We start from the raw sequence: 25,440 nt of genomic DNA, 5'->3' as shown, positions 1-25,440 counted from the left end.
CTTGTGAGACTCTTTAACCACTTAAAAACAAAGTGGAGCTGTGGCTCAAGTGGTAGAGCGCTAGCCTTGATCACAAAGAGGCTCAGGGACAGCGCCCAGGCTCTGAGTTCAAGCCTCACAATCAACAACAAAAAAGAAATTTTACTTTTTCTTCCAGGTTTTAACATTTAAGGAAATAACTTGGCAAACACTTCGAATTGAAGCAGATGCTACAGATAATGGTGATCAGGACCCAGTCACCACCCCATTGAGGCTTATTACCAACCAAGGCAGGATCCAGATAGCTCTCAAGAGAAGAGTGAGTTTGTCCCCTGTCCTCATGAAAGCCTCTCATTTCTTTTCCTAGACAGCCTGGGTGGTACTGTCCTCTCATTGTAGAATTAGTGGCACTTGGAAAGACAGCAGTAACAGGAGGACCTGCAATTCAGTGTTGCATAATGTTGTTAGTGAGAGGGCTTTCCAACGCCTGATTTTAAAATTTTGGATACCACAATTTTTACCCACATTTAGGCACATTGACATAGGGCACCTGGCAGTTGACTATTGCTGCTTTTTGTTAGTCAAGCAAACCTGAGTTCTTGTTTTTGTGGGTGTGCCAGTCCTGGGGCTTGAACTCAGGGCCCAGGTGCTATCCTTGAGCTTTTGTGCTCAAGACTAGCACTCTACCACTTGAGCCATAGCTTTATTTTGGGCATTTTGGTGGTTAAATGGAGATAAGAGCCTCACAGACTTTCCTGCTCAGGCTGGTTTTGAACACAGTCTTTAGATGTCAGCCTCCTGAGTAGCTAGGATTATAGGCATGATCCACTTGCACCTGTCTAAACTTGTATATTCTATAGTGCTTGCTACTCCTAAACTGGACATCAGTCACTATGGGATTGGAACGATACAAGCTGCTAAACCCCATGTTCTCTGTTCCTTCTCCCCACCCCAGACCAAAGATTGCAATGTGATAGCCTCCAAGCTGATGTTTCTGCTGGATGACCTGCTCTGGGTACTGACTGACTCACAGCTCAAGGCTATGATGAAGTATGCTGAGTCGCTGAGTGAAGCCATGGAGAAGGCAGCCCAGCAAAGAAAGAGTTTGGCCCCTGAACCTGTCCAGGTTACACACAAAGTGGACACCCTTGTGGGGGTGGGGAGGTAGTGGACCAGACTTTATTTGTACCAACATAGGTGGGACTGACACTTTATTTGACTTGAACCTTTTGTATTTCATTTATTCTGATCCCTGGGTACTGTTGTATCAGCTACATAGGCTAAGCCACTGAGGAGGAAAAGTAGAAAAAGCCTTTTGATCCTGTTGGGACTTTCACTGTCTCAGACAATAGACCATAGGCAAGTTGTTAGAGTGGGGTGTGATGAGCGCTGTAACAGAGGGGATCATTGCCCTGAGAGCACCAAGAAGGGGCATCTTTCCGTGCAGTTCTCAAGAGAGCATTTAGGAAAGACTTGGAAGAGATACTTTAACATCAGTCAGCTAATTCCTGGTGGGGATTAGCTTGAAAGGCAATTCAGACATGAGAAGAAAATTCAGTTACTAGACTAATTACAATTAGGCATTTTGGAGTGTGGATTATTTAGTTGGGAAAGCATATAGGGAAGGGATGTTCTGATAAACTGTGGTTTTGCTCAGATCAGGATGAAGCTTAAAGAAAGTCTGTGAAGGAGAGCCTCTCAATATCCGGACTTTCTTCTTTTCTCTGTATCACTTTTAGATTACTCCACCTGCACCCAGTGCCCAGCAGACATGGGCCCAGGCATTTGGTGGCAGCCAGGGCAACAGTAGCAGCAGCAGCAGCCGTCTCAGCCAGTACTTTGAGAAATTTGATGTGAAAGAGTCCTCCTATCATCTCCTTATCTCCCGCTTGGACCTTCATATTTGTGATGACAGCCAGTCCCGAGAGCCAGGTACTGTGAGGCATGAGCCTGGGATGGGTGCAAACCATTTTCTAATTTTGGACAGAGCTGGAGATAGGCTATTTTCTAGGAGCACTGTAGAGTCTATGGGTTGGTTTCATTTAATCACAAATGTTACTTGGGCCTCAGCCATTCTGTGGTAGCTACAGGTAGATGTGAGTCAGTGCTATTATTCAGCCTTTAGGGGTCACCTGTCATACTTTTTCAGTGCTAGGAACTGAACCCAGGGCCTTGCACGTGCTAGGCCACTAGCTCGAGCTATACCCCATCCTAAAATTGCCTTTTTTTTTTGGTCAGTTGTGGGGCTGGAACTCAGGGTCTGGGTATTGTCTCTGAGCACTTTTGCTCAAGGCTAGCACTCTACTACTTTGAGCCACAGCTCTGCTTCTGTCCCCCCCCCCCACCCCCCCAGTGGTTAAATGGATAAGAGTCTCACTGGCTGGCTTCCAACTGTGATCCTCAGATTTCAGCCTCCTGAGTAGTTAGGATTACAGGCATGAGCCACTGGGTGCCTAGCTATAATTGCCTCTTAATAAGACCTTGATTCAGTTCCCTTTGCTTTCCCTTTCCCCTTTCTCCCTCTCCTCTCCTCCCCTCCCCTCCCCTCCCCTCCCCTCTCCTCTCCTCTTTTTGTTTTTTGTCCTTTCAGAAGTCTTAAGATCAAATAAATGAGAGTTTGGTTATATTGCTTGTTAATAAGAGATGTGCAGCACAGTCTTCTCCAAGTATCCAGGCCATGTAATTCATGCTAAGACATGAATAACTGTAGATTTAATTTTTTTTAATTGTGAAAATACCTTACAGAGTTACAAATCAAATTGTTGCCTCCTCCTTTGTTGTCCCCCTCCCCCCCGCCAGAGTTGTAAAGTTCATTTTTCGACATAACGTCTTGTACATCTCATTATTGCAATGAGTCCACCTGTATCCCTTTTTAAACAATTTGTTTTCTCCCTTCTCCTCTACAAATTATACCAACATCAAATACAGTGAAAACAGGGGTTATACTGTGGGAAAGGGAGACTTAATATTTTTAAATTAAAGCAGTCTGCTTGGTGCAATTTAAGGGAGTTTTGGATGAGATTTTGTGTGTTTGTGTGTGCATGTGCGTATGTGCATCAGCCCTGGTACTTGAACTCAAGACTTGAGCACTTTTCCTGAGCTTGTTTTGTTCAAGACTAATGCTCTTCCACTTGAACCACAGTTCCACTTCAGGCTTTTTGCTGATTAATTGAAGATTAGATTCTCATGGACTTCTTTGTCCAGCCTGACTTTGAATAGCAATCCTCAGATCTTATCCTCCTGAGTAGCTAGAATTACAGGTGTGAGCCACCAGCACCTGGCTGAATGAGATATTTTTAAATATGAGACTAATAACCTAGCTGATCATACCTTGGTATGTGGTTTACTCTGTGAATATTTGAAACCTGTCAGCCATTTAAAATAGAGACAATGGAGTACTCTTTTTTTTTTTTTGTCGGTCCTGGGGCTTGAACTCTGGGCCTGAGCATTGTCCCTCAGCTCTTCAGCTCAAGGCTAGCACTCTCCTGCTTGAGCCACAGGGCCACTTCTAGTTTTCTGGTGGTTTATTGGAGATAAGAGCTTTTCCTGCCTTGGCTGGCTTTGAACGGTGATCCTCAGATCTCAGCCTCCTCAGTAGCTAGGATTACAGGCATGAGCCACTGGTGCCCAGCTCTTCTACTTTTTTAATTTTGAAAAGGGGGATCTTTTAGAGCATGTCTGTTTACTACTGCAACTCAAAAGAGTAGGGCTGAAGTTTTGAAAGTCACCTGGCATAATGGCCTTTGAGCTACATGGTATCACCAACTGGGCTTTCATGCTGTCCCTCCAGAGGACTCCCAAATCCTTCAGGTGGTGGTTAGGCTTCTTTGTTCCAGTGCTATTCACCCATATTTTTCTCTTGTAGGTGTCTCTGCAAACAGACTCATGGGCGGTGCCATGCAGCTTACTTTCCGCAGGATGGCATTTGACTACTACCCCTTCCACTGGGCAGGTTAGGAGAAATCTGAATGGGTTCAGTTGTAGCATGACTAAGAATATCAAGGATGGATTCCTGGTTTCATCCCTGACTGACTAGGAAGTGTCAGAGATTGCAGTGCATGCTCAGAGAGATGTTGGGCGTATCCAAGAGGACATCTTCTGGAAACCTGGATGGTCTCATACTGATGATTGATGAGAGGAAGTGGGGAACAAATGCCTAAGGTGCTGCTTTTTTGTGCCTGTCCTGGAGCTTAGAACTCAGGGCCTGTGTGCTTTTGTGTTCAAGGCTAGTTAGTGTGTGAGCCTCTGCTCCACTTCCACCTTTTTAGTGGTTAATTGGAGTTATGAGTCTTTCAAGTTTGTCTGCCTGGGTTGGCTTTGAACTGTGATCCTCAGATCTCCTGAGTAGCTAGGATTACAGGTGTGAGCTCAGCTAATGTGTTGCTTTTGATTCTGCCTTCCAGCTTCTTATCTCCACTAGGTTTACAGTCTTTCCAGTAGACCATGGTCAAAGATGACAGCAGTCAGCAGCTGGCCTTTAGTATTCTTAGGGAAAACTTACATGTAGAGTTCAGAAAAACTTGGTTATGCTCAGTGGGTAACTTTTCCTTATCCTAGAGAGAATTCTTGTAGGATTGGGAATGAACTGTGACTGTACTGACAGGAGGGAAAAATTGGAACATTGGACCATGATTTAGAGCTGAATTCTTTTTGCTTCTGTGTTGCCCAGGTGATAGCTGCAAACATTGGGTAAGGCACTGTGAGGCCATGGAAACCCGAGGCCACTGGGCCCAGAAGCTGGTGATGGAATTTCAGAGTAAAATGGAGAAGTGGCATGAAGAGACAGGTCTGAAATCACCCTGGCATCTGGGGGTAGATTCTTCCTTCCGGAAGAAGGCAGGTGGGTTAAAAGAAACTGCAAGACTGTAGTTGCTAATCTCTTGCCATTTGTCTTTGAGAAACAATGGAGAAAAAACAATAACATATCTAATTATCACATGGTGTGATGGTGTATTTTTTCTTATTTATGTCACTTTTTCTAAAGGTAGCTGTCATGTTAGAGGGAAGCTGTCATTATCTGTCAATGGTCTTTTATGCTACCTTGGTCTTAAGGAGAATTTGATTGGGTTCCATCTAGGTTAAACACTTCTACTTATAGCATTAATGATTTTAGGATTTTTCACCTTCCTAATTCTATCAAGAGTGAATTAATAGAATTCCCATCTTTTTATATTTAGACTCATTTTCTAGTCCTCGAAAGAACTCTCTTGAAAAAAATCCTTCTCAGGGCAGACAGGCTGCCTTTGGACCTCCAGCATGGAATCGCTTACGCTCTAGCTGCATGGTTGTGCGAGTGGATGACCTGGATATCCACCAGGTAAGGACATTAGAAACATGGTTAGAAAGTTCACTTAGAAGACATCTAGCACAGTGTGAACAAACTGGAATTCAGGGACTATTTGCTTCAGTTCTGAGTAGATTTACAGTTGGGTCTGTTTCTTCTAAGAAAAGGACTTGGAAAGTCTCCTAGTTTTTTCCTGAATGACTTACTACAACCTCCTGCTGAAAAAGTAACTTGGGGAGGATTCCAGGCAGGTGTGAAAGTTTTAGGAATGCATGACAAGCACTGTGACAGGGAAGGATGGAGCAGGTACTTCTCAGAGGAAAGAATTCTGTTGTGAGTACTGCTCTAGGTATTAATAGTAAATTGTGATTGCCTAGGTTTCTACAGCTGGACAGCCCAGTAAGAAGCCATCTACACTTCTTTCCTGCAGTCGCAAACTCCACAACCTCCCTACTCAGGTCTCTGCCATTCATGTTGAGTTCACAGAGTATTACTTCCCAGATAATCAGGAGCTTCCAGGTGAGCATGAGTGCTGGCCATTTCTTCTGTTTAAACTTTGTCAGCTTTGTTGTATGTGTTGTTAGGATTTTTGCATAAATTTGCCCTACAGCTGGTGATGCACACCTGTAATCCTAGCTACTCAGGAGGCTGTGATCTGAGGATTGTGGTTTGAAGCCAGCCCAGGCAGGAAAATCCCTGAGACTGTTTTTTCTTTTTGGTCGGTCGTGGGTCTTGAACTCTGGGCCTGGGTGCTGTCCCTCAGCTCTTCAGCTCAAGACTAGTGCTCTGCCACTTGAGCCATAGCACCACTTCTGATTTTCTGGTGGTTTATTGGTGATAAGAGTCTCATGGACTTTCTTGCCCAGGCTGGCTTTGAACCACAATCCTCAAATCTCAGCCTTCTGATTAGCTAGGATTACAGTGGTGAGCCACTGGTACCTGGCTTCCCTGAGACTTTTTTTTTGGTAGGTCATGGGGCCTGAACTCTGGGCCTGGGTGCTGTCCCTTAGTTCTTAAGTTCAAGGTTAGCACTCTACCACTTGAGCCACAGCTCCACTTCTGCCTTTTTTTCTGCTTATGTGGTGCTGAGGAATTGAATCAGGGGCAGTATGCATGTAGGCAAGCACTCTACCACTGAGCCAACTTCCCAGCCCATCCCTGAGACTCTTAACTCCAATAAACTACCAAAAAAGTTTGTGGCTCAAGTGGTAAGAGTGCTAACATTGAGCAAAAGAAGCTTAGGGATAGTGCTTAGGCCCTGAGTTCAAGCTCCAGGTCAGGTACGTGTGTGCGTGCATGCACACGTGTGTGCGTGCACACATACACACATACACACACACACAAAACAAAAAACTGCCCTGTATGAATATGTATCTTTGCTCTATTGACAACAAAATAAATACTGGCTAGTAAATAAGAAGGCTCTTACTAGCCGCTGCTTTTACTTGATGATTCTTTTCTTTCTGCATTACAGTTCCCTGTCCCAATCTCTACATTCAGTTAAATGGTCTGACATTTACTGTGGATCCTGTTAGTTTGCTCTGGGGAAACCTTTTCTGCCTAGATTTATACCGTAGCTTGGAGCAATTCAAAGCTATTTATAAGCTGGAAGATTCAAGACAGAAAAATGAGCACTTGGACATTCGACTGGATGCCTTCCGGATGAAGGTAGAGAAAGTGGGATTTTTGTCCCCTGTTGATAACCATAGCTGCATTTTCCCCATGACTATCTATCCTCCATGGTTCTCTGTCCATTTGGTGGAAGTGAAAACAAAACAGTTTCCCAACCCAAATGGTCTTTCACATGAGCCATTCTGAACTACATTTTATTTTCTCTTTGAAGGTGAGCTTCCCACTGGAAAAGAGACAGCAGGCGGAGTTGCATCGACCCCAAGCACTTGTCTTGTCTGCATCAGGCATGATTGCCACTAACACACGTCATGCCCCACACTGTAGCTGTCCAGACCTCCAGAGTCTCTTCCGGGGTTTTGCTGCTGCTGAGTTCTTTCATTCTAATTATGACCACTTTCCTAAGGTTCCTGGTGGCTTTAGTCTTCTGCACATGCTCTTTATACATCATGCTTTCCAGATGGATTCCCATTCTTCTCACCCTCCCCAAAAGCCTAAGGCTTCCCAAGACCTCTGGTCCATCTACTTCACCCAGATCTCCCTAGACTTTGAAGGAACAGAGAACTTCAAAGGCCATACCTTGAATTTTGTGGCCCCCTTCCCTTTGTCCATTTGGGCCTGTCTGCCTCTCCGCTGGCAGCAAGCCCAGGCACAGAAGCTCCTTTTGGCCTCAGAGGGGAGGCTGAAACCATCTGCTAGCTTTGGCAGCCCTGTCCTTTCTGAAGCCCTTGCCCCTGAAACTGTGCCTCATCAGAGGTCAAAGACTGAGCATGATTTAAAAAGCCTGTCAGGTCTTCCAGAAGTCGTAGAGATTATCAGAGAAGGCCGTGGTGCTGTGGACAACAAAGGACCTCTGACAGAATTGGAGGATGTAGCAGATGTTCACATGCTTGTACACTCCCCTGCCCATGTCTGCGTGAGGCTCGACCACTACCAGTACCTGGCCTTGCTCCGACTGAAGGAGGTGCTGCAGGGGCTTCAGGAGCAGCTGACTAAGGACACTGAGGCCATGACTGGATCTCCCCTACAGGACCAGACAGCTTGCATTGGTGTCTTCTTTCCTAGTGCTGAGGTAGCACTGCTCATGCATCCTACCCCTGGGACTGTGGATGGTGACTCTGCAGGTTCAGATACCACTAGCCTCATAGATTCAGAGCTGTCTCCATCAGAGGATCAGGAACTAAAGTCTGATGCCTCGTCAGACCAGGGCCCAGCAAGCCCTGAGAAGGTGCTTGAGAACAGTAACATTGAAAATGTTGGTGCAGCTCAGCCACATAGTAATGGAGAGCTGCAGGACTCAGGTCCACCTGCACAGCAACTGGCAAGAAAGGGCCATGAGGCAGTAGAGTCCCTACAGGCTAAGCAGCTGAGCAGAGCCCAAGCCTCCACCTCACCAACTGTGTTGACGTCTCCAGCTGGCAAGGTTCCTGCTGTAAACGGGCCAGGAGACCCCATCCCCGTGAAGAACATTGAGGGAGAATTATCGAGTGCTATTCACATGACCAAAGATGCTACCAAGGAAGCTCTGCATGCCACCATGGACCTCACCAAGGAAGCTGTATCCTTAACTAAGGATGCCTTCAGTCTGGGAAGGGACCGAATGACCTCCACAGTGCACAAGATGTTGTCCTTGCCCCCTGCCAAGTGAGTGGTTCTTGCCTCCTTTAGTTCCCCTGTCTCCTCAAGTTCTAACCACTGGGGTTAAAGTTTCCTTCTGGCTACACTGAAAGCACCATGATGTAGTCCAGGAGAACACATAGAATGGCCAGCTCAATGAACAATTGTCAAGTCAATGTTTATTACCTCTTAGAATTAGATTATCTTCTCTTTTACTGATTTATAATTATTGATATAGATGTTATATCAGAAGAACAGTTCCTGGATCTATATAATTTTTATTGGATTTACTTTTGTTTATTTATTTGTAAGCTAATGTAGCCCACGCTGGCCTGGGATGGTCTTTGAACTCATGATCTTCCTGATATTACCTCCCAAGTATTGGTATTATAGGCATGCGTCACTATGCTTGTCTTGTCTTTTTTTTTTTTTTTTTTTTTTTTGGTGCTTGGGGATTGAACCCAGGGCGTCATGAATACTAAGTGCACTACTACTGAGCCACACCTAGCACAAATGCTATTTTTTTGTTTGTTGTTACTTATGATCCTTCTTTATTAGCCTCTTGAGTTCTGGGCTTATAGTTATGCACCACCATGTCCCAGCTTTTGTATATTCTTTTTGGTGGACTTTCTAATCCCCAAGTGTGTGCCTGCTCTCTCTTGTTTCCCTCCCTCCTTTCAGCTTTCCTTCCCTCCTTTCCTACCTTCCCTCCATCCTTCTCTGCCATACTGAGGATTGACCTAAGGGGCCATGCTTCCATTCTACCTCTTGAGCCACATCACCAGTCTGTTGTGCTGCCTTTTCTAAATGGAGACGAGTAGGCTGAGAATGTAGCTCTGTGGTAAAGCGCTTGCCTAGTTTGTGCAAGACCTTGCGTTGGATCCCTATTACTGCAAATCAAAACAACTCCCCCCCCAAAATTGTCTAAATGGACAGTATAAAGATACATGGGGAAAGGAAGAGGTAAAAAAGGCAAAGGAAAAGCATGTGATACAGCTCTTTTGAGACATCAATAATGACTTTCTTTTTTTAATTAAAAAAAATGTTTTTTATACTTTTTTTTTTTTTTTTTTTTTGGGGTCCGGTCGTGGGTCCTGAACTCTGGGCCTGGGCGCTGTCCCTCAGCTCTTCAGCTCAAGGCTAGTGCTCTACCACTCAAGCCACAGCTCCACTTCCGGCTTTTTTCTTTTTGCTTATGTGGTGCTGAGGAATTGAACCCAGGGCTTCATGCATGCAAGGCAAGCGCTCTACCACTGAGCCACCTTCCCAGCCCCTCAATAATGACTTTCTAATACCCAATCTGGTGGTCTCTTTTCAGTCCATCTGTACTCCCATGGCAGTTAAAGTTGCTAGTGAGTTCATTTTCAGCATATTTTTGGAATTTGTGTTTTAAAATTAACATACATTTGTTTTACAAGAGGGGGTGTTTCATTGTGACATTCCATACAATTATACCATGTATCCTGATCAAACTCGCTTCCTCTACTATTCACCCATACCTATCTCTCTAAGACAATTATAACCATTTTTATTGCTCTATATGCAAATAAACTTCTTTGAGCACATTCATCCTCATTCACCTTCATTAGTCTCCCCTTTCCTGTCTGGTATCCAATACCCAACCGAGTTTCTTTCATTTCCTTTGCTCTCTTCAATGAAACCCACTAGAGCTAGCCTGAGCTACTTTCTAGTCTCACTTTGTGACTCTGTGCCTCTGTTCCTGCTATCCCCTCTCCACCTCCCCCAGGTAGAATGCCCTGTACTTATCACTTTCACAAAACTGTTTTTTATCTTCTTGTTCTTTTACTTAGCCTTTCTTTTATGGCAGGTATGATTTATTCTCATATGTGTGTAAATCTTAGATTATAAATTCTTTGAGACATAGCATGTCCTTCTCATTATTTTCTCTCTTCTGCATTCTTGCCCGGAGCACACAGGATGACTGTAGTACCATCAGCTTCCACCCAGGATGTTGGTAACTGGTCTCCTTTTTTTGTGCTGGTCCTGAGGCTTGAACTCAGGGCTTGGGTGTGCTGTACACTTTAGTCACAGTTCCACTTTCAGCTTCTTGGTGGTAGTTTGGAGATAAGAATCTCCTAGACTTTCCTGCCCAGCCTGGCTTTAAACAGAGATCCTCAGATGTCAGCCTTTGAGTAACTAGGATTACAGGCATAAATTACCAGTGTCCAGCCTGATGTTCTCTTTTGTGGTTGAAAAGAATTTCATCCTTTACAATAGGCAACAGAGGAAAGCCAAATTTATGTTCACATTTGTGTTTGAGTTGGGAGGTGTATTGCCTGGAGATAGGAACAAAATGTTTTCAAAGCCACATTTGTACATTTTATTTTCTGTTTGTTTTTTTTTTGTTTTTGTTTTTTTTGTGTGTGTTTTTTTAAATAGGGAGCCTATGGCCAAGACAGATGAAGGAGTGGCAGCCCCAGTGAGTGGAGGTGCTGCCCGACTCCGATTTTTCTCCATGAAGAGGACAGTATCTCAGCAGTCATTTGATGGCGTCTCATTGGATAGCAGTGGCCCTGAAGACAGGATTTCAGTGGACAGTGATGGCAGTGATAGCTTTGTGATGCTCTTGGAGTCTGGTATGTGGGAACAAAGCTACAGAAGTCCAAAAAGTCTCTGTGCCAATACTCAAGCTAGGATTCAAGAGGAGCTGAGACTTGATAATAGAGATAAAAAGAGAGCGAGAATTCAGTAGAATGTGGCTTTGACTTTATCTTGACATTTTCTAGGTTATTGGCTAATACTTGACTTTTAGCATAGAATGAGATCCCAACTAAAGGAGAAAGTAGTAGCCTTACATCTGTGTATTTATGGAAATAGGTTTAATGTTGTCTTTGGTGTCAGTAGTTTATTTTCTGGGGTTCATTTTTGGTTTTGCCTGTATTGTCAGAAAGTTATTTAGATATTTTTGTGTATAGATAAAATGAATAACTTCTAGGAATTAAATCAATCACCTCTGGAATTACACAGGTTCTTTTATATTATGAAATGGAAAATTTTTAAAGTTTAAAGTTTCAAGATAACTTGAGAGTATCTAAAAAGAGAATTCTTCCTCCCTCCCTCTTTTTTCTTCCTTTCCTCCCTCCCCCCTCCCCTTTCCTTTTCTTTCTTTCCTTTCTTGCTGGGGACTCCAACCCAGGCCGTGAGCGTGCTGACAAATGATCTATCACTGAGCTACACTCTCAGCGCCTTCCTTTTTTTAATTGAATACTGACAAATTATAATCCTGTGTGTTTACAAGATAGAAAATGATATGATGAGCAATGTAGAATTGTAAAGTCAAGCTAAATAACATATCCATTATCTCAAATATTTACCATTTATTCTTCCTTTCTAGCTGAACCATTGTACCCTTTGACCAACATCTCTCCATTCCTTTCACTCCCCAGCCCCTGGTAACCACCATTCTGCTTTTTGTGTTTGATTGTTTCAGATTTCATGCATAAGTGATTGGATTTTTGCCTTTCTGTATCTAGGTCATTTATTAGCACAGAGTCCTCTAGGTTCATCCATATTATCCTAAACATCAGGATTTCCTTGTTTTTAAAGGCTAAGTAGTGTTTCAATGTGAGTATACATCATGTTTTTATCATCTACCTATTATGTAGGTTGACATATGTAGGTTGATTCTGCAACTTGGGAATTAAGTGCTACAGTGAACATGAGTGCAGGTGTATCTACAGGTATACTAATATAATTTCCTTAGCTACATATCCAGAGGAGGGCTTGCTAGATCATGTGGTAACACTTTTAGTCTTTTGAAGAGCTATCATATTGATTTCCATAGTGACTGTTGATTTACATCTCTTCACCCACATTGTTCTAGGTGTCCCTACATCTCTACATCCTTGAGAACACCTGTGTTCTCCCCTCCCTCCCCTACTCCCCCCCCCCCCCCCCCGCCCCATTGTGGGGAATTCAGGGCCTGGCACTGACCCTGAGCTTTTTTTGCTCAAGGCTAGTGCTCTACCAGTTTGAGCCACAGCACCACTTCCGGTTTTCTGGTGGTTAATTGGAGGTAAGAGTCTTATGGACTTTCCTGCCAGGGCTGGCTTTGAACTGTAATCCTCAGATCTCAGTGTCTTGAGTAGCTAGGACTATAGGCGTAAGCCACCGGTGCCCATGTTCTTATTGATACTCTGACAGGTGTGAGTCGAGAATTTATTGTGACTTCAGTAAGACAATGCACTATGTCTTAAGCTGGGTGGAGTGTACCTATGTTTTAAAAAAATTATTCTTTAAATTTTGTATGTAAAACTTGAACTACTTACTCCAACTAGAGAAGATAGAATCCAGTAGTGAATCCTCATACATGTTACCAAATTTCAACATTAACTTATAGACATTCATATTTCATATGTACACCATTGCCTACTTCTCTTCATCCCATTTTACCTTGAAACAAATCCCAAACATGCCATTTTTATTTTTAAAAATGGTGTCATTGGCCTTAAACTGCTCTCCACTGCCTTAGTCTCTGGAGTGATAGGATATAGATGTGCTGTACATGTTCATGTAAAACATATTCTGTCTTTTTTTTTTTCAGTCATGAGGCGTATACTTAGGGCCTGGGTACTGTCCCTGAGCACTTTTGCTCAAGGCTTAGGCTTTAACACTTTGGGTCACAGTGCTACTTCCAGTTTTCTGGTGGTTCACTAGAGATAAGACTAACGGACTTTTTTTTTTGGGTCAGTCTTGGGGCTTGAACTTTGGGCTTGAGTGCTGTCCCTGCACTCTTCAGCTCAAGGCGAGCTCTCTACCACTTGAGCCACAGCGTCACTTCCGGTTTTCCAGTGGTTTATTGAAGGTAAGAGTCTCTTGGAGTTTCCTGCCTGGGCTGGCTTTGAACCGAGATCTTTAGATCTCAGTCTCCTGAGTAGCTAGGATTACAAGCGTGAGCCACCGGCGCCCAGCTTAGTAACACACTTTCTTGCCTGGGCTTTGAACTGTGATTCTCAGATCTGTCTCCTAAGTAGCTAGGATTACATGTGTAAGCCACCAGTTCTTGGACAAATATTTAATTATTATTATTATTATTATTTTGTTGGGTGTGGGGCTTGAACTCAGGACCTGGGTACTGTCCCTGAGATGTTTTGCTCAAGGCTAACACTCTACCACTTGGAACCACAGTACCACTTCCTCATTCTATCTGAATATTTTCTTTTTTTTTCTTTTTTTTTTGGGTCTGGTTGTGGGGCCTGAACTCTGGGCCTGGGAATTGTCCCTCTGTTCTTCAGCTCAAGGCTAGCACTCTACCACTTGAGCCACAGTGCCATTTCCGGCTTTTTTTCTTTTTGCTTATGTAGTGCTGAGGAATCGACCCAGGGCCTCATGCATGCAAGGCAAGCGCTCTACCACTGAGCCAACTTCCCAGCCCCTATTTTCTAAATTTTATCTGAATATTTTCAGTTATTCTTTGCTGGGAAACACAAACTTTTTTTTTTTTTTGGCTGGTCCTATGACTGGTCATCTGAGCCTGGGTGCTATCTGTGAGCTCCTTTTTCTCAAGGCTAGCACCCTACTACTTGAGCCACAGCACCACGTCTGGCTTTTTCTGTGATTAATTGGTGAAAAGAGTCTCATAAACTTCCCTGCCTGGGCTGGCTTCTAACTATAATCCTCAGATCTCAGCCTCCTGAGTAGCTAGGATTTATGGATGTAAGCCACTGGCACCTGGCACAAACTTCTTTTTTTAGACAGGGTAGCTCAGGCTGGCTGGCTAAAATGTTTGCTCAAGGCTAACACTCTACCACTTGGAGCCACAGTACCACTTCCTCATTCTATCTGAATATTTTCTAATTTTTTTTTTTTTTGGGTCTGGTCGTGGGGCCTAAACTCTGGGCCTGGGAACTGTCCCTCAGCTCTTCAGCTCAAGGCTAGCACCCTACCACTTGAGCCACAGTACCACTTCCAGCTTTTTCTGTTTATGTGGTACTAAGAAGTTGAACCCATGCATGAAGTTGAACTTCATGCATGATAGGCAAGCACTTTACCACTAAGCCTCATTCCCAGCCTCTTCCTGACTTTTTATCTCACAATACTGAACACCAGCTCTTCACTCCTGTGCCCCTCAGCCCTCCACATTCACTCTTCTGCTTTCTGTCTGTAAATTTTGTGAGTTTAAGTGGAGTCATATATAGTGTTCATCCTTTTGTGACTAATTTATTGTACTGTAATATATATTATGCTAGACTATAGTCTATGTCTTATATTCCACAATTTTTTTAGTATTGTCAGAATCCTCTTATATTTTAAGGCTGAGTACTGTTCCATTGTATGGACATACTACATTTCATTTATCTATTCATCTACCAGTGGACAGTTGGGTCCCTTCCCTGGACAGTTTTTATTAAATGTGACCAAATACCATTATTATACATTTAAAAATCTATAATTCCTTAAATTCACCAAATATCTAGTCTTCAAATTTCCAGTTGTCTTACTAATGTCATATTTGTTTTCACAGTTGCCATTGTTTTTAGACATTGGATTTGAACAGGTTTTTTTTTTGTTCTTGTTGTTTTTACTTCTTAACTCTTTTGTTATGTTTTTCATGCAGAGTCTGGTCCAGAATCTGGTCTACCAGGATCTTTGCCAAGTGTCCTGAATGATGCTGGTGGTGACACGAGCCCTGTTATAGATAGTTGTGGCCAAGGGTCCCCAGCAGCCAACAGTTCAGTTTCACCCCCTGGCCACCTTGATCTTCACCCGGTCAGCTGCTCTACTTTCTTCTGGGCAGGAGGTAGGCTCTGGGCTGGATGTTTGAGACTTGGCACTAAGAACTCTTCTTTGACAGGTCTCAGTTTTGGTCTTGAAGGTGAATGAAGTGTCTTTTGGGATTGAGGTACGTGGTGAGGACCTGAATGTAGCCTTGCAAGCAGAGGACCTAACCTTGCAGCAGCTGGGTACGGTAGGACTCTGGCAGTTTCTGCACGGACAATGCCCAGGTGAGAATGGTGGCCATGTGATGGGATTTATCTGAGGGCAGCCAGGATTAACTGGTACTGGTTCCTGTGTCCTAAGGGCAGCTGCTTTAGTGTCAAGCCCTTAAATCTTTCTCGTAGCAGCCCCTGGGAGAAGAGAATCTCCAATAAAGCCTCTTTCCTACAGGGAGCCTCTCATAGCTTTTTCTGGGGTTTTGAATTCACTGGCCAGTCTCCCATCTCACTGGCCAGTGACTCCTGGGTTTATGTGAGGATAGTGTCCATTCCTTTGTTTGTATGGCTGCTAACAGAAAACTCTTTAATCAGGGGTCCTCTGTAATTCAGATTCATTTCTTTGGTAGGAATTATCATTTATATTTTAAAAAAATGATGGGAATGCTGTGCACTGGTGGCTTATGCCTATAATCCTAGCTACTCAGGAGGCTGAGATCTGAGGATCGCAGTTCAAAGCCAGCTTGGACAGGAATGTCTGTGAGCTGTGGCTTAGCCTTGAGCAAAAAATGCTAAAGGAGGGCTGGGAAGGTGGCTCAGTGGTAGAGTGCTTGCCTTGCATTCATGAGGCCCTGGGTTCGATTCCTCAGCACCACATAAGCAAAAGAAAAAAGCCAGGAGTGGTGCTGTGGCTCAAGTGGTAGAGCACTGGCCTTGAGCTGAAGAGCTGAGGGACAGCGCCCAGGCCCAGAGTTCAGGCCCCACGACTGGACCCAAAAAAAATTAAAAAAAATAAAAAAAATAAAAAATAAAATAAAAAATGCTAAAGGACAATTCCCACACCCCCCGAGTTCAAGCCCCAATACATGCACCAAAAAAAAAACAAACAAAAAAAACAAAAAAAGGAAAGCCAGATGTCAGTGGCTCACTCCTTTAATCAGAGCTACTCAGGAGTCTAAGATCTGAGCATCAAGGTTCAAAGCCAGCCCAGGCAGGAAAGTCCGTGAGACTCTTACCTCCAGTAAACCATCAGAAAACCAGAAATGGCGCTGTGGCTCAAGTGGTAGAGTGCTAGACATGAGCTGAAGAGCTGAGGGACAGCGCCATGGTCCAGAGTTCAAGCCTCACAACCAACCAATCAACAAAAAAAAAAAAAAAAAAAAGATGGGAAAATCTGGTCTTCCGTTACAGGCTTTATTTAAAAATTATCTTTAAAGATAGAACAGATACTTAAGAATACTTGTAAAATAAATGTAACCCACCACCACCACCGCCACCACCAAACACACATAGCTACCAGTCTAATATATACAGCAGCATAGTTACCCTTGAAGTCATATCACTCTTCCTACTGATCCTTCCCTGTTCTATCCTGATCCTAAACACTGCTGAATTTTGTGCTATCATTCTCTTGCTTTATTTTGTAATTTTTTTTTTTTGTGCTAGTACTTGAACTCAGAGCCTTGCTCAGGTTTTTCACTCATGATTGGTGCTCTACCTCTTGAGCTACACCTCCACTTCTGGCTGTTTGCTGGTTACTTGGATTTGTCTGCCCAGGCTGGCTTAGAACCTCAGATAGTTAGATCTCAGTTTCCTGAGTAGCTAGGATTAGAGACGAGCCACCTGTGCCTGGTTTTCCACATCTGTTTTTGTCATATTATTTTGCTTTGTAGGTTTTTGAGTTTTCTAAATGTAATTATAGTTTGTATTGTTTTGTGATTTGCTTCTCGTCTTCCCCTTCCTCCTTTCTCCCTCTCTTCCTTCCTTTTTCTTCCTTTCCTTTCCTTTTTTTTTTGTTCGGTCGTGGGACTTGAATTCTGGGCCTGGGCTCTGTCCCTCACCTCTTCAACTTAAGGCAAGTACTCTACCACTTGAGCCACAGCGCCACTTCTGGTTTTCTGGTGATTAATTGGAGATAAGAGTTTCACAGACTTTCCTGCCTGGGCTGGCTTTGAACCTTGATGCTCAGATCTTAGACTCCTAAGTAGCTAGGATTAAAGGAATGAGCCACTGACACCTGGCTTTCCTTTTTTTTTTTTTTGGTGCATGTATTGGGGCTTGAACTCAGGGGATGTGGGAATTGTCCTTTAGCATTTTTGCTCAAGGCTGAGCCACAGCTCCACTGATTTGTATGGTTAACTGGTGATAAGACTTGTCTCATCGACTTCCTGCTGCAAGCAGAAAATTCTTTATCTTGAAATCCTTGTGACAGACTCTTGAGTAGCTAGGATGATAGGCATGAGCCACCTGTGCCTGGCTATGATTTGCTTCTATTCTGTATTGTGTTTAGTTACCTATAATTAAGTTATACGACTATTTAAATATACTACATTTTGCTTTCTTATGTTTTTTTTTAAAGTCTTATTGGAGATAAGAGTCACATAGATTTTCCTGCTTGGGCTGTCTTTGAACTATGATCCTCACATCTCAGTCGCCTAAGTAGCTAGAATTACAGGCATCAACCACCAGTGCCTAGCTTGTATTTTGTTTTTGAGAGTCTTGTTAATTTTGTTTGGGCTGATTTTATACTCTGTTTTTCTTGTCTCTGTCTAAGTAGCTAGGATCAGTGAGGGTTCTATGTTTTAAGAGCTTTCCTGGCCAGGTGGCAGTGGATAATGCCTGTAATCCTAGGTACTCAGGACTATGAGATCTGAGGAGCACAGTTTGAAGCCAGCCTGGGCAGAAAAGTCCCTGTGAGACACTTATCTCTAATTAACTACTCAAAAACTGGAAGTGGAGTTGTGGCTCAAGTGATAGAGTACTACCCTTGAGTACAATGAGGCTCAGGGACAGCACCCAGGCTCTGAGTTCAAGCCCCACAACTGACCAAAAAAAAGCTTTCCCTTGGCTAATATATAGCGCCTCAAATTCAGAGCAAAGACCCCCACCCTCCCCAACTCCTTCCTTCTGTGGTTTGAACTAAGGGCCTCTGGTTTACTTGACAGGCTCTCTACCACTTGAACCACATTTCTAGTTGAAGGCCAGCTTTTTTTTTTTGGGGGGGGTCCAGTCGTGGGGCCTGAACTCTGGGCCTGGGCGCTGTCCCTCAGCTCTTCAGCTCAAGGCCAGTGCTCTACCACTTGAGCCACAGCACCACTCCTGGCTTTTTTCTTTTGCTTATGTGGTGCTGAGGAATCGAACCCAGGGCCTCAGGCATGCAAGGCAAGCACTCTACCACTGAGCCAACCTTCCCAGCCCCGAAGGCCAGCTTTTTGTTGGTCCTTCTCTCTTCCAACTTGGGAGGCATTATAGCAAAGTAGCTTCATGGATTTTGAAGCCAGATTACCTGGGTTTGTGTCTTACCATTGTGTCACTTTGGGCAAGTTATTTTCTGTGACTTGGTTCTGAGGGAAAGAATTTTGGAACTTAAAGTAGATAAGATAAAAAGTGGTGGACATGGGCTGGGAGGGTGGCTCAGTGGTAGAGCGCTTGCCTTGCATGCGTGAGGCCCTGGGTTCGATTCCTCAGCACTACATAAGCAAACAGAAAAAAGCCGGAAGTGGCGCTGTGGCTCAAGTGGTAGAGCACTAGCTTTGAGCTGAAGAGCTGAGGGACAGTGCCCAGGCCCAGAGTTCAGGCCCCACGACTGGACCAAAAAAAAAAAAAAAGCAGTGGACATAACAGAGGACAGATGACATGTGGCCCGTCATGGTGCTTCTCGTTCCCATAGTGCCTGGATTCCTGCTCAAATGGGAGTCTACCCAATTAAAAGAGCCCAGGTGGCACAGGCATGAAGCCATCAGCACAGAGCCCAAGGGAGGAGGTATGGGAGGAATTCAGTACTACAAAAATCACCCTCTGAAAGGACTCCATTGGACTGTTCTTTCAAGCCCCTCTTTGAATAGAGAATGTCATTACTTTTGTGGCTTTGCTCTATCTGTTTTAAATGTTTTTCTGCCTTTAAATTCTTTAATGGGCAGATAAAATGAATATGATGATAATCCTTTTGACCACAGTGTCATTATGAATATACAATATATATGTAAAGTGCTCAAAATAGTTCTTGTGTTGACTTATTTTCTTTGTCTTTCTTAAAGGTGCAAGCTTCCAGGAATCCTCAAATTTGAAGACTGGCTGTCATAGCAGGCCAGCTGTGCGCCTTCGCTTCGAAGTGGGCCCTGGTGCAGCTGTTCACTCCCCACTGGCCACACAAAATGGCTTCCTGAATTTCTCCCTTCAGGGCTGTGACCTTGAGATGCTCACTTCAGTGCTCAATGGTCTGGGGCCCTTCTTGGAGGATGAGGAAGTCCCAGTGGTGGTCCCCATGCAAATAGAGCTCCTGAACTCCAGTATTACTCTAAAGGTGAGAGAGTCCTTGGTTTTTGTCTAGTTTTCTCAAGCCTGAAATTCTAGTACCACAATTGTTAGCCTATTATCATGGTAATATTCAGCAAAGATCAAATGAGAAAATATTAGTTTTCTCTGCCAGTGTTTAGGGGCACATAAATGTGTGGATTAAAAGGCTTGGTTGGGTAAGGAAACCTTGTTCCTAACCTGACACTGAATTTGGCATGCAGCAAACTCATGTGCAAGCCCTTAGGTTGTCTGGCCCTGGCATCTTTAAAATGGGAGACATTTAATTATGCAGACGTGTGGAGAACCAGTGGCATACAACTGCTTCAAGTTGAGTGGGGGAAGCTGGTTTGTTATCTGCATTGCCCTGAGCTGGAAGGAGGACATCATATAGTTTTCCTCTTTCCTCAGGATGATATCCCCCCAATCTATCCAACGTCTCCTGGCCCTGTCCCTATCACGGTGGCCATGGAGCACATTGTGCTAAGGCGGAGTGATGACGGTGTATTCCACATCAGTGGTGAGTGTCATTGGCCTCCTGGCCTCTCTGCCTTTTTTATCTTGTGAGTAGCAGTTTTGTTAATTTGAACTTTGCCTTTTTTTCCAGGTGCTGCTCAGGATAGACCATTGGTAGAAATTCCTAAAGGTGAAAAGAGCCATTCTGCAAAAGAACAGGTGTTCCTCATGCCCACAGAAGAGGTTTTCGGACAGCAGGTGAGAATGTAATGGAACTGTATCTTCCTAAAAGCTTAGGGGCTACAATTGTGAAAGCTAATTTAAAAAAAAACCCTGGAGGGCTGAAAAGGCTACTTTCCCATTGTGTGACCTGTGTGGTTTGGCCTCCTGACCCATAACAGCAGCTTCTGAAGGTGCTGTCTGGAGGATGTAAGCCATAGCTGGTGCTGAGTGGCTGCTGCTCACATTCTCCACCTATTGTGATCCCTATACTGAGGAAATCCGAAGGGCAGTTAGGCTCTTGGAAAGGTCTGGTTCAATTCTCTTGATCATTGACCTGACCTGTTGAGTTCTTCCTCCTTGTTCCCCTTCTCTGGATGTTGTTGCCAGATGGTATTACCATGTTTGCTAACTGTGAACTTTATTGCTCCTTAGGTGAAAGAACTGCCTACCCTACAAAAAGAACTCACAGAGACTAAACAAGCATTGGCCAGTGCCAACCAGGACAAAGAAAGACTTCTCCAGGAGATTAGGAAATATAACCCCCTCTTTGAGCTCTGACAGCATGGCTCTGCCATCTGTGCCAAGGAGAGAAGAGATCACCAGCAATAGCACCATCTAGCACAGAGGGCACTGTCTGTTGTGGGTGCCAGAGGGGCTGAGAGTGTGCACTTTAACTTGTTGTGTGCTTTCCACTCACTGTTCTAACAGGATGGACAATAGAGCAACGCAGGACCACATCCTAGAAAATAGGGGTAGCTTTATATGTGGCTCAGCATCCTGTCTTGGCTGTATAAGGCCTTTAGGTCCTCTGCATACTAGGTGGAATTTTCACATGGTAGGGCCATTTTATCTTGTTTTGTAGCAGAGATCTTTGGTTCCCTTAATGCCCCGTGAGAACAAATGGCAGAAGCCATTTCAGTGATGCACACAGCCACCAGATTCCATGACATAGAACTTCCTGCAGCAGACCTGAAAAGTCTTTGGCCTGACTTTTAGCCAGGCTAGTGGAGGAGGACAGGAAATAGCTAAGCAAAGGGGTGGGAACAGGAGGAGCACAGAATAAGAGATTGCTGGACTCTGCCTGGTTTGTAATGGGAACCAGGCCCTTACTTGGCTGGTATGCCAGTCAGGTATTTCAGGTCAAGCTTCCATTCTGTTGTAATTTCATCATGATGCTATGGGAGAAAGTTAACAGTTGTGACTCAGCCATATCATCTTTCCCTTCTGTAACATAATTTATTTGAAATTCAACTCAAGGAAAAAAACAACTTAATCTGAGGTGGCTGAAGGCATATTGTGGTAGGAATCAGTAGGGAGCTCAATTCTGAGCTCCTACAAGTTATGCCCATGTCCTCCACAGCTGTCCCTGAAAGGCCACTTCCTCTGTCTCCCTGGGTTCCTGGTCATCTGCTTTCCCAGCACTGTGATTTTTTTGCCAGTGCTCACCCTCAGCACTTGGTGGTTTGGGTGCTGTGTGTTTTAAACTTCAACATAAACATGTCAGCCTGTTGTCTCTCATTCCTGTTACTGTGGCTTTTTAAAATCATGTACTTTTAACTAAAGTAAAAACAAACCCCTTCTAATCTACATTTTCTCCCTTGCCTTAGCTTTCTTTCTTAGCTAACTTTCCAGACTCTTCTTTTACCCATACTGCTTGGTGGCACACAGAAGTTCATCAGCTAACTCACCTTGGCTTGGCAAGATGACAAAACAATAAGTTGATGATGTCATTGAAGTCTTAATTGTACATGACCTTTTAAAAGAAAAAGTGTGATTTTATGAAAAAAAAATCATGCTTGACTTGTATACTTGGTTTTTGTTCTTTTTTTTTTTTTTTGATGGTACTTGAGTTTGAACTCAGGGCCTCATGCTTGCTAGCCAAGCAGTCTTCCAGTTGAGCCTCATCCCCAGCTGTGTGTGCTCATGTGTGTGTCTGAGATAAAAGTCTTGCCAAGCAGCCCAGGCTGGCTTCAAACTTGATATTTTTTCTGCCTCAGCCTCCCAAAGGTTGGGATTATAGGCATGCATCACCATGTCTAGCTATCCTCTAGTTTTTTGGAGGTTAAAAAGAAACATGCATTTGTGAAGAGATAGGTCTAATTTATTCAGACTTTTGTCAAGTCTTTTTACAAAGGCAACCTTTAAAACATTTACTATGGGATTGCGGAAATTTGTCAGGCTTCGGAAACAAAATTAGACTTAGAAAAAAATAAAACATCTCTCTGGATGTTTCCTAAGAATCTGTTCATAGTTCAACTTTTAAGATTCTTAAAAAAGTAATATTTTACAACATCATCAAATATCTCTAAATCCCAAGCAAATCAGAAGAGATAAAACAAAAATAAAAAGTCAAGAAAGGAACAACATAAAGATGATAAAACATATAAGCTAAGAAAGGTCAGAAGCAGGACTATGAATACCCAGAAATTGATGAGTGAGGTTCAGCATAGCTAGTAGATGGTAATGTATTTATGGAAGAGTAATCAACTACTATGGCAGCAAGCTATTAGAACTCAGGAAAGACATGGAAGCTTTGTACAGAGGGAAGAGGGGTCAATGTGCTGCTCCAGCCAAAAGTTTGACTGTCCTCTAGGAACCAACAGGCAGGGTACTGTGGACAACACAAGACAGCATCTCATGTAAAACCAGTACATTTAAATTACTGATGTATACCTAGTAACATCATCAAATATGTGGTAAAGGGACCAAGGGTCCAGAGAACAGCAAAAGAGATCTGGAGGCAGAGGTATTTTATGTCTTTGAAATATAGCTGCTGTTCTGCAAATATGAAAGCTGATGGGAGTGTTTGTCGGGAAAAAGGACCCTAGCTCTAGGCTTTTATCTTCCCACCTTGTGGAAAAGGAAGTACTTTAGCAAATCAGAAACTAGGAGTCTGTTGTCTACAAAAGTATTCTAGGAAACTGTACATGGGTACGGGAATTTTAAGAGGAATATTTGAAATGATGGCCTCCCAAGAGAATTAAAACGAGTTGCTTGGTGATACACAACCAAGAGGGCAAATATGTCCTCCAGTCTGCCTCTTAGCGCTTTTAAAAGCAACATGTTGAACCGATGGATTGCTCATCTTCTCAATGTGACATTTCTAATATTTTTACAGGAGGAAAGACGAGGGATAGCCTTTAGCTGGAAAATAGAATTATTCAACCTTGGGCTCGCCTGAGTTGATTTAAAATCACATTCAATTCTCTTCCTTTCTTGCCCGCCATATTCTACTTGTATCCCTCCATGCAAAGAAAGCACCTATTAGGCATTGCCTGGTATGCCTTACCTTAAACTCATAGAAATCCATCTGGTAGGTATCAAGGAGACCCCTTAATGGCCAGAGCTGTCGTTTCTGGTTCTCTGAACTTGAGTTCTTGTCTATGCGACATTGTGTCTTGAAATCTTCCCTTTTGAAATGTGGTAGGGTAGTAAATATCCCATGGATTTTAATAAAAAAATCATCTTGTATAATCTCATTATTACTCATGGAGGGGATTTTTTCACAATGAAGAATTATGAAGTGGTAATCTTCAGGTTAAGTGTAAAATTGGAGACTAGAATTAAATAGTAGTATACTCCCCTCCCCACAATTGTTTTTTGCCTTGGAGCTGTAAGACTGAACAAGAAATAACCATACCTCAAGGAAACGTCTGGAGGATAGCACTGCTACCTCTCCGAGCCTGTAGCCACTGCACATTGTCATTTCAGCTGTGAAGCATTTACAGTGGCGTGCCATCTATGGTCATCTGGATTTTGTTTACATGCATGTACCGGTTATGCTTTTGTGTGTATGGACTAGAGTTAAATCTAACTGGACAGAAGACATGGCTGTCAATCTCAAAATTCTTTTCAACTCACTGGAACAATTAACCTAAGTCTCTGATGTAAGAAAAAGTAGATTCTGACATGATAGCTGCTTTTGACTTTGTAGTTCACTCCTCCTTTTCCATGGTTCTGAAAGATATGTATTATAGATGAGGGATAAATTCTTTAACCCTCACATACCTCTTAAGTGCTTTTACTTAAAACTCATTTATGTAGTTACTGGTAGAAAAGAAGGTAATTGGAAGTATTTCCGTATGAGAACTTGGTTACATTTACATGCACATGGATGTATTCATGTATGTATGTCAAATTGTGAATTTTGGTACACAAGCTAGTATGATGACATCTGGTGACAACTGTAAAAGTTACTGTCCTGTGATTTATCACTTTTGGAGAGTCTGGTGATGTACCATCCTTTCAGAAATGGGAGTTTTTGCATAGCTGTTCCCTGACCTGCCAGAATAGGAATGTTGCATTCACCTTGGTGCAGGTGTTGGTAGTAGCTATCATTCAATGGGCATTGGTCTCCCATGGAACAAAAGGAGATGCATTGGTAATAAGCTTCAACACAGATGCTTAAGTTTCCTCTCATTTGGTTTGAGCCTTATCCAGTACCCCCAATTGCAGTAGGTGAAGTTCCCATGAATTAAGTTCCTATTATTGCTCAGAGAATATCCTTTTTTTTTTGTCAGTTTATTAGTTTTGGTGAAGACTTAGCCTGAGTCTTACAGCATTTCTTTGTGAAATGCTCACTGAAGTGTCTTCTCCATTGGCTAAGCCAATAAATTTTAATGTAAAGATACTAAAAATCAGATCTGTCCAACTTTGTAAGTCCAAGCTGTTTCCCCACTTGGGTGCTAAACAGAACTGGAATTTTTTCTAAGACCTGCTCAGGAAGCTTTAAAAGAGAACAGTTTCAAAACATTTCTATGACACTGCAACAACATATGGGAATGACTTCTGGAGGATTGCCAATTATGTACAGTAGCCTTATTACTGCTAACCACTGTCAATGAAAGGTCACTCCATTTCCCTCTGTTTGAGGAAACAATGAGAATGTATGTAATGAACTGGAATCCTGGCCAGTATTGGGAACCTTAATGTTGCAATATCTAATCAAACCCTGAGTGTACTGGTTCTGTGAACCACTTGATAAAAGGCAAATTAAAACTTATTAAACAATATTGGCTGTGGTATATCTATAGTATTTGAAATGTGTGACTTTTAATTTTATTTGTG

General features: G+C 43.2%; 1 protein-coding gene across 1 annotated transcript in view; it reads left to right on the top strand.

Moving 5' to 3' along the window:
- Positions 1–25,383, top strand: part of Bltp3a (bridge-like lipid transfer protein family member 3A) — a 46,053-nt gene extending 20,670 nt beyond the window's left edge. The window contains exons 6-21 of the mRNA XM_070023937.1: positions 158–298; positions 935–1,105; positions 1,719–1,911; positions 3,845–3,931; positions 4,649–4,819; positions 5,157–5,296; positions 5,641–5,782; positions 6,738–6,931; positions 7,107–8,536; positions 10,910–11,106; positions 15,087–15,238; positions 15,324–15,474; positions 19,440–19,705; positions 20,107–20,215; positions 20,303–20,409; positions 20,806–25,383. Of these exons, the coding sequence (XP_069880038.1) occupies positions 158–298; positions 935–1,105; positions 1,719–1,911; positions 3,845–3,931; positions 4,649–4,819; positions 5,157–5,296; positions 5,641–5,782; positions 6,738–6,931; positions 7,107–8,536; positions 10,910–11,106; positions 15,087–15,238; positions 15,324–15,474; positions 19,440–19,705; positions 20,107–20,215; positions 20,303–20,409; positions 20,806–20,931 (3,777 nt within the window). The 3' untranslated portion in view covers positions 20,932–25,383. The remainder of the gene's footprint in view (positions 1–157; positions 299–934; positions 1,106–1,718; positions 1,912–3,844; positions 3,932–4,648; positions 4,820–5,156; positions 5,297–5,640; positions 5,783–6,737; positions 6,932–7,106; positions 8,537–10,909; positions 11,107–15,086; positions 15,239–15,323; positions 15,475–19,439; positions 19,706–20,106; positions 20,216–20,302; positions 20,410–20,805) is intronic.
- The last annotated feature ends 57 nt before the right edge of the window (positions 25,384–25,440 follow it).

The sequence above is a fragment of the Dipodomys merriami genome, unplaced genomic scaffold (genome assembly GCF_024711535.1).
Source record: "Dipodomys merriami isolate MVZ:Mamm:240054 unplaced genomic scaffold, mDipMer1.0.p SCAF_16, whole genome shotgun sequence".
Lineage (NCBI taxonomy): Eukaryota > Metazoa > Chordata > Mammalia > Rodentia > Heteromyidae > Dipodomys > Dipodomys merriami.
This window is presented reverse-complemented; position numbering and strand designations above follow the sequence as displayed.